At 33.8% G+C, this 9,936-nt stretch overlaps 1 protein-coding gene across 3 annotated transcripts in view; it reads left to right on the top strand.

Annotated features, from left to right (window-relative positions):
- Positions 1-9,936, top strand: part of LOC107718583 (phospholipid phosphatase-related protein type 5-like) — a 40,046-nt gene that overhangs the window by 16,060 nt on the left and 14,050 nt on the right. For all 3 annotated transcript variants that reach the window (XM_016525734.1, XM_016525736.1, XM_016525735.1), the window contains exon 3: positions 2,400-2,588. In XM_016525734.1, the coding sequence (XP_016381220.1) occupies positions 2,400-2,588 (189 nt within the window). The remainder of the gene's footprint in view (positions 1-2,399; positions 2,589-9,936) is intronic.

The raw sequence follows: 9,936 nt of genomic DNA, 5'->3' as shown, positions 1-9,936 counted from the left end.
CAAACTAAAAAAACAACTTGATTTTTGCATTTTCCGAAGAAGTGTACAAAGTTCACTACCACAATGCCAAGGTGTTTTGGGAAAGAAAAAAAAAAAGTCCACCCTTATGATGTTTTATGTAAATTTATAATATTACATCATGATCATATACCTATGATATTCAATGTAAATTTGGACCTTTTGTTTTTAAGTATTTATTTGTTTATTTATTTTTGGCCTATTTCATTGTCCAAAATCATAACTCTGAGCACATCTCTCATCAACAAACCACACAATTTGAGATATTATTCATTTTTGTAGCACAGTTATTCACCAAAGTACTTAGTTACTTATGGTTAGGGGGTTGCTCAAGTTTCTTACTCTAAAAATGAGCAATATCAATAGTGATTTTGCCCCATCAAGCACCACTAATCATCTTTAAAGCTCCAGTCTGTCCCCTGGTGGACACATACAGCATTGCACTACACCAAATCTAAGCTCTTTTCATTTTATCTTCTTTGTTTCCTGTAAAACTGCTTTGGAACAATGTGTGTTTTAAAAAGCATTATAAAAATAAATAAATTTCTGCTTGGCTGTTATAATCTACAATTATATGCAGGCTGTTATGTTAGGAAACAAAATGTTGCTGAATATTTTAACCCTGCAATGTTTTATTCTTCACCATGACAATTAAATGCAACGGTATTTGTCCATCTTTCTCTCTTTTTAACTGAGAGAGACAAGAAAGGCGTTGAGAACACTTGACTGACACATGGGTCAGGGTTTGTGTGTGTGTGTGTGTGGCTGTCTGTGCTGAGAGATCTGGGTGAATAATCCAAGTGCATTTTTCATGCTTCAGGTACTCAGGAAACAAGTATTATGCACTTATGAGAATAACAACTGTGTATTATTAAATACAGTGGCCCCAAAATGCATTTGGACACTCATGTCACAGTTAAAAATGTCATTTAGCATGATATCTTTTCTCTGAACTACTTCTCATTATCGTTCTTACTCGATGTCTTTTAATCAGCTAGTGATTTTATGAAGTCTATTCTCACATGTGTTTTGATATTTTTTTAATCTAGTATAAATTCATGCATTAAGTAAGGCTGATATTGAATTAAATAAATATATGCACTGCATGTTTTAGAGTAAAGTGCGGCACTGTGTTCATTTACACGCGAACAGCTCATGGTCCAGTGTTTTCAGCGTCTCAGAGCAGCTCGGGCTCACAGTAAATGCTGCTCCGTACAAACTCATTTCTGCATTTGATCTGAATTTGGGTCGCTTTAATGTGCATTTGGGAATGCAAAACATACCAGCATATTTTTATACTTTTAATAAAAAGCTCTTAATAACAACGGAAAAGCTTTAAGGGCTCCCTGCGGTTTTCTGTCAAGATGAAATTTCAATGGTTTAATTTTTAAAAATGAAGACGGTCCTAAATATGAGCAATTTTACAGTTGTGATATAAAATATATTATTTTTATATTAATTTTCTGAAATACTTTTTTTTATTTACAGTGATATTGCAATAGTAATATTTCTTGTTTTGTTTTTATCTAGTAATTTTTTGTTTTATTTATTTAGTAGTAATAATAATAATAATTGTCATTATTATTAGTAGTAGTAAGAGTAGCAGCAGTAGTAGTATTAGCCATATTGATATAACTATACAGCCCTACAAAGAAGCACAGCAAGCCTGATTTTTTTATTCCTTTATTATCAGAAAAATCGTAATTAGATTTTTTTTTAACCACATCATACAGCCTTACACTGTAAAAATGGTTTTCTTTTTCTTTTTTCAAAGTTGTAAATAAAACAAAGATGATCTGAGTATGTTTTACAAGAAAATGCCATTTCAGTTTTTCTATTTCAAAATATCACGTATAATTCAATGTGTTACTTGCCGTTACTTTGTAATTGTGTGTGAAAAATTGTTTCAAAATTCAACACCAAATTTTTTTTTCAGTGTACCTCAAACCTTTTGGGTTCATTATATGTCAGTAGTTAATTTGCGGTTTTCTTTTGTCAGAAAGTGTTGTCTTTATTTTTAAAAGGTTAAATGAGAAGGACTGAATGAAGGCGAGCTCCTTTTGAAAGTCGCTAATGAGCGTGTTCACACTCTCGTGTTTCACACACATCACAAATGTCACTTGCGCGCAGGCGGACACACACTCGCGCAGCTGAGCCAATTTGTGTCCGCTCAGGCTCCAATTCACGCTGTCCCTCCCCGCTGACTCTCGTCGCACCGGTCCCCGTTTTCCACTCTCCTGTCGCTCGCTCTGTGCGGCTTTCCTCGCGGAACAGCATGTAACGCTCTCAGTATCACGACGCCGGAGTGTGCGGTCGCGCGCGGGCTGTGGCGGAGCGTCTTCTTCTCTGGTTGTAAAGCGTGGATCATGTTTTATTTTCAGCTGGTGATCATGGCAGGCACCGTTCTCCTGGCGTACTACTTCGAATACACGGACACCTTTCCCGTGCACATCCAGGGGTTCTTCTGCTTCGACAAGGCGTTCTCCAAACCTTACCCTGGACCGGATGAGAGCAGTAACGTACCGCCGGCGCTCGTGTACTCTCTGGTAGCTGCTATTCCCACTATAACCGTGAGTAACCTGTGTCTTTCCTTCACTTCTCTGTGTGCTTGTGGGCAGTGAGGATCAACTTTAGCATGGGTGATAAAGAACGAATCAGCATTCATTATCAGGATGTATATATCATGTACACATGTGCTTTTGTGTGTGAGAGAGAATCCAGATCTCACAAATCCTGAGAACGTGTGGTATTTCACACCAACACCAATCAAATTCAATGTTTTTAATATTTTATATTTAAATGTTATATTTTTATTATTTGTATATTATACATTTTGTTTGTGACACTCATTATTCATATATAACATATATAACTCATTATTGAAATGCCAAAAATAATTTAATTCACATTACCATAATAATAATAATAATAATAATAGTTAGTTTTATTATTATTACTAAATAAAGCTGTAAAATATTAAATAAAAGCAAAATATTACAAAAATACTATTGTAATATAGTATTTTTTGTAATATTTAGTTTTTTATTTAATATTTGTATAACTTTATTTAGTAATAATAATAATAATAACAACTATAATAATAATAATAATAATTAATATTATTTTATAGTCACATTTCTATGTAATCAAACTATTTTAGCCAAAATATTAAGTCCTACAAACAAGCACATTCACAAACTGTGAGAAAAAAATTATATAGCTAAAAACAGGCTTTATTATATAAAGTTATATATTTTAGGACTAGTATTATCTAATTATATATTTGTATAAAAATGACATATTTTATACATATAATTACTATAAATATATGATGCATATATTTTTTAGTAATTTTGTTTGTGATATTATTTACAATTAATTCAACAATTAAGCCCCCACTCAAAAAAATATATATATATGATCATAATGCCAAAAATAATCTAATTCTCATTACCATAATAGATAATAATAATATATAAGAATACATATTCTTTAAATCGTCAAATATGTAGTAAATAATAATAAAATAAAATAGTTACCATTAAATGTAAACTAACAAAAATGTTTTTTTTATTATAACAACATTTTTGTACATAAATATAACATACATTATAATAAATTAATTCATAAATAAAATTATATGTATTATAATGAGAATATACTGAGGATCACTATTATTGAGAAAGAAAATTTAGAAAATTCTGACCATATTTTAGTGATAAGAATTTGGTGGTAAACGGTTATCATCATGATATCAATATCACATTATCTAAAACAACTTTTTTGAAAATGTAATAATTTTTAAATAATTCTGATCATTTTGTGACCTGGAAAGTCTTTTTGTGTAATTCACCCAGGTGTTTGAAATAGAAATAATTTGTTTTGCTTATGAAGTTGTATGTGCCAGTACTTATTTTAATAACCAGCTCTTATGTCTCTTTAACTTCTCAATAGTTTCTCATAGGCAGCAGTGAGATTAAATGGAGAGGGTGTTTTGTCTTGTGTGGTTCTCAGATGTTTCTTCTGTGAATAAGACTCCAGTTATCTAACGTGTCTCAGCTGATTTCTCATCAACATCTCTAACTGTGCTTGGTTTTGCCAAGGCACCGAAGTCTGCAATCAAAAGTCAGAGATCTCAACATTTCTCATCAAAATCAGTTCCTCCTCACCTTCAGGTTTAAAGTTAATCCCTAAATGAGATTGAAATGTAAGTTTAAAGTAATGGAGCAACAGGTTTAAACTTAAATCTTAAATGCAAAATTAAAACCAGGATCAAAATTATGGTTTAAATGTAAACGTACCTATTTTAAACAAGGTTTAAAGTTTGATGCATCAGAATTATTAGATAAACCTTGACTTAATCTATAAATATAAACTTAATCCTTATTGGTGCAATTAACCCGACCTAAGGGAATTTTAGGAGAAACGTCTGAGATCAAGTTGAAACTGAAAAGCAGCATAAGCGAGAGCTCCAGTGAGGAAGGTGTAGACGGCAGCTATAGCTGGATGTGATGGGTTTGTAGGTGATGGTTTTACTGGTGTCTCTCTGCCACGTTGTGAACCGGAGACAACAGATTGCGGGACCGCATGGATCTGCCTCCCTCCTTTTCTGAGTCTGCCAGAGCCGCGTGTGGTTCTTCTAGTGTGTGTTTGTGGGCCAGCAGTAGATCTGAAGCCTGGAGTACGAGCTTCATGTTGAAGCGTGTGTGAGTGTCCTGGCAGAGCCAAAAAAACAGGCTCACACTGAAAGTACAGCCAACTGAAGATGCATGAAATGGAGGAGTTCTGTTAGATTCATAAATTAAGGAAAGTACAAGATATCGAGCAAGCGTAGAAGCACAGGCAGAGGCTCATTTCGAGATGTTATGATGGCCGGCTAGGGGAATGATGGATTGAGAACAAGAGAGGGAATGAAATGTGCAACATCTGGTGCTTTTGTCCAGCGGGACATGGTCACTTTCTGTCCAATGCAGAGTAACACGGTCACCCAGATTCTTTATTTTATGCATAACATAAATAAAATATCATGCATAAAAGACACTACCTGACAAATGACACTGAAATAGTTGTCCTCAGAAGTCAAGATTGTCTCAGTCACAGTCTAATTATAAATTAAAAGACTAATATAAATTAAAAGGTAATTTGCAAAAAGTTAATGTAAATTAAAAAATAAAATCAAAAATAAAAGTTATGTAATATTATATATTTTTTTTTTTATTTATTTATTTTTTTTATTTATTGTATTATCTTTGACCCATATATATATACATATATATATTTTTATTTATTTTTTATTTTTATTTATTGTATTATTATTTAATAATTTTTTTTTTTAAGAATTAGTACACAACCATTCAAAAGTTTGAGGTTAGTAGCTAGGCTGCATGTGCTTGATCTATTTGAATATATTTTAAAATGTAGTTTATTCCTGTGATCAAAGCTGAATTTTCAGCATCATTACTCCAGTCTTCAGTGTCACATGATCCTTCAGAAATCATTCTAATATGCTGATTTGCTGATCAAGAAACATTTCTTATTATCGGTGTTGAAAACGGTTGTATTGCTTTATATTTTAATGGAAACTGTGATACTTTTTTAGTGTTTTTTGATTAATGTAAAGTTCAAAAGAACAGCATTTATTTGAAATAGTAAAGAGAGACATTTATAACGTTACAAAAGTTTTCTGACACTTTTGATCAATTTAATGCGTCCTTGCTCAATAAAAGTATTAATATTAAAAGTATTAATAAAAATCTTACAGACCAAATATTTGTACTGTAGTGTACAGATAATCATATAAATTAAAGTGTTTAAGCATTATGGTATCTTAGTAGTACTATTATACTGTTTTTAGCAGTAGCAGACGGGAGTTTTTGAGAGTTTGCAGGTTCATTTAGTACCACAGAAATGTCTAACAACAGCTGAACTTGAATGGCCCACAAACTATGAAACAGTGTTCATCAGAAAGCAGACAGCGCAGCGGGTGACGTGACGGTGGTTGACACCATCAAACACAGACACACATCTGTGTTTTGTAGTGTCCGTGTCAGCATGTTGCACAGATGTTCTGATTGGCCTGAGCTCTCTAAAGTCATTTTCAGTCCTCTTAGGGGGGAGAGGAGATGTCCATATCAGACTCTGGGGGTCTCAGGCTCTTTAATTAAACTCATCAATCATCAGAGCTGTTCCCTTCATCACAGACTACACAAGGAGACGTCACTGATTCATATTATATCTGTTAATGGTCAGTCTGTCATTGATAATGCAGTGCATCATTTATCAATTACAGAATTTGATCTGTATATATCCTTATTGCTATAAAAAAAATCTACATAATAATAATTATAAATAAATATATTACAACTTAACTTTAGGCTATATATTTTATAGGGATGTAACGATTCACCGTGAGCCGGTTGAAAATCGATACAAATGTGACTATTCAAATCGGTTGAAATGTTAAACGAATCGCGTAACGATTCACCGTGGAGTTTATATGAATGAAGTTTATATGAATGTATCTCTGAGGGGAACTGACTGTCTTTAGAAAAGTTTAGATGATATTTTCTTTTCATCTCATCTCTGTATAATTCATATTAAAGCAGCGTTCATAAGCGCAGCACTGCTTTGTTTACAGCGGTAACCAAGGAAACGCTGTATCGCTGCTGTTCCATAAGCGCCACCTGCTGTCAGAGAGTGAATCTGCGTCTCATTCAGAGCTTCTGCTGTTTGTTTCGTGCAGATGTTTTATGTAGTATAGTCACAAAACTAAAGTCAGAGCATTCTGTTTTTGTTTTTGTTTTAAAATGTCAAATTATACAATCTAATTTAGATTTTTTAAAAACTGCTCATGCTGCATGTATTCAGCATCTTTGTTTGGATTGTGATTCAAATGCAGTGGTTGCGTCTAATTTTGAATGGAAAGAGCACAGGCAAAGCCTTTGTTTATATGAAAAGGTTTGTTTTGTCTTATTTATTTGATTAGATTTGGGGTTTGTTTTAAATTTTAAATTTAGTATTGTTATTTGACATTTTTCTGTTTCACAAAGAAATGTGCTGCATTTTGTCCAAGCAATAATAAAAGAACACCTTTTCATTTATTATTTGTCTTAAATCTAATTTTGTGAATCGTTACATCCCTAATATTTTATGTATATTGTTTTGCAAAAATGGAACAAATGTAATATAAATCACGTGTGTGTGTGTGTGTGATTTATATTACATTTGTTCTATTTTTTTGTTTTACATTTGTTCCATTATTATTAATATTATTATTATTTTTAACAATGCAATTTATATCCTCCTCATCCTCCTCCTTCTCCTTCTCATCCTTCTCCTTATCATCATCATCCTACTGGTAAAATTTCAATACTATTTTAATATATAATAATATTAATAATAATAGTGATGATGACAATTATCTATCTAGATAGATTATCTATCAAAAAAATCAAGAAATCAAAGAAAAAAATCAAGAAATAAAAAAACTATTAAAAAGAAATCAATAGATTACATAAGTGTGTGCATATATATAATGACAATAAGATAATAAGCAGATGATAATTAGATAGGAGTAATATTGTTTGGATCTTTATCAGTGGTTTTATTTTCACAATTGTTTATTAATATTTATAAATTGCATTGTTGTTAATAATAATACATAGAAATAAATAGAAACAAGAAAGCACAATTAAATGATATCTACATTCTTTGATTGGCAGCATAATAATCAGAAAAAGGACAAATACTATATGGGCTTCCTGTGTCACATCTCTCACTGTCTTTCTGTGATTTTGATGGAGTGTTTTCTGTCACCTGTTGTAGGTTCAAGCTGAGATTTCAAGCTGTAACCATTGAAGCTGAAAGGACACTCAATGTACAGCCACTAATACTGTGACTCTGCTCATCTCTTTCACACGTGATGCTGTTCTGGAGAAGCATTGGCGTTATTCATGTTTCTAAAACTTGATCAGAAACTATTTGACAGAAACCTTCAATTTCTAAATAATATCTTGTTTGTTTCTAGAGCTTGCGGGTCAGATGTGCACGCATGTACGTGTGTTTGTGACATTTTGAGCCCTGCATCATGGAGAGCTTTTATTTGCTGCTAAGATTAATTCTAGCAAACACTGTGCGCCCTGAAGCATTTATTTCTCAATAGTCCAGAGAAATGGTTTTCTCAAGGAAGGATCAAAATAATAATTCCCTCTGATTCACATACACTCACATATGTTGTGTAATTCATATTGAGGACAGCGAGATGTTGGTTGCATCTGGTTTGGTCTCACAATGCCGATGTGATTGCATGAATTTTCAACAACTTTCAGCTCTGAAATGAGTTTTCATACCCAAACAGTCCAGCTTAAGTCATTTTCATCTTTACCATCTACTGACTAATCCATCTAATATAATTATCATATTGAATATTCCATTTTACAGTGAGATTTATGTATAATTTGTATAATAAGTTAAGTCAAAATTTATTTCTATAGCACATTTAAAAGCAACAGAGTTGCGCCAGAGTGCTGTACAACAAAACACAGTATATAAAAGCTTAATAGGAAACATGCATTATATGAAAAATAAACACATTAAAATAGAATCAGAGCAAACTGACATCAAAACCTTAAACTGACATTAATCAAATGCCAGAGAAAACAAATAAGATTTGAGAACAGACTTAAAACTGGCTAGTGAAGGAGCAAGTCTCACATATACAGGCAAACTATTCCAAAGTTTAGGAGCTGCAGCTGAAAAAGCCTGACCAGCCTTGGTTTTACAGTGACAACGTGGGACAGTTAAGAGAAGCTGATTACTAGACCTAAGTGCTCTTTGAGGAGGTTAAGGAATCAGAAGGTCACTGATGTATTTTGGTGCAAGACCAGATAAAGCCTTGTACACAAAGACAGCTATTTTAAAATCAATTCTAAACTTTACAGGAAGCCAATGTAAAGACGCTAAAATTGGAGTAATGTGATCCCTCTTTTTTGTTCCAGTAAGAAGCCTCGCTGCAGCATTTTGGACAATTTGCAGATGAGAAATCGCCATTTGAGGCAGGCCACAGTAAAAGGAATTAATCCAGGCATGATGTTATGAAAGCATGATTTACAGTCTCCAGATCTTTGTGGGGCAAAAACTGTTTACTTTTGCTTTCGTTTAATTGCAAAAAATTATTAGCCATCCAACATTTTATCTCCTCAAAACAGTCGTAGAGCACATCCAAAGAATCACTGCTGTCAGTTTTTGCTGGAAGATATAACTGTGTATCGTCAGCATATCAGTGGTATGAAGTCTTATATTTCTTAAAAATGGCACCCAAGGGAAGAATGTAAAGTGAAAAATGAAGAGGGCCTAAAATGGACCGTTGGGGCACACCGCATGACAAAGGAGCAGACGAAGAAGAAAACTTCCCAATGCTCACTGAGAAGGTTCTGTCTTTGAGATAAGAGGCCAACCACTGCAGAGCGACACCCTGAATAACAAGCACCACATATGAACTAGTATCGAGAACTTGCAAAAGGTCATTGCTAACCTTCAACAGTGCAGTTTCTGTGCTGTGCAGTGATCTAAAACCCGACTGAAAAGTATCTAAAACATTGGACATACTGATATAGGAATTCAACTGACGATAAACATCTCTAATAGCTTAGAGATAAAAGGCAACTTAGAAATAGGTCTGAAATTACCCAGGCCATCGCGAGTCGAACATCACCGTAACCAGCAGCAGACCATCCAGCCGAGAGCAGTTGAACCCAGGCCATCGCGAGTCGAACATCACCGCAACCAGCAGCAGGTCATCTAGCCGAGAGCAGACCGATCCCAGGCCGCCGCGAGTCGAACCTCACCGCAACCAGCAACAGACCATCCAGCCGAGAGCAGATCGATCCCAGGCCGTCGCGAGCCGAATCCCACCGAAAC

This window comes from Sinocyclocheilus rhinocerous, unplaced genomic scaffold (genome assembly GCF_001515625.1).
Source record: "Sinocyclocheilus rhinocerous isolate Xijiao unplaced genomic scaffold, SAMN03320098_v1.1 scaffold182, whole genome shotgun sequence".
Lineage (NCBI taxonomy): Eukaryota > Metazoa > Chordata > Actinopteri > Cypriniformes > Cyprinidae > Sinocyclocheilus > Sinocyclocheilus rhinocerous.
This window is presented reverse-complemented; position numbering and strand designations above follow the sequence as displayed.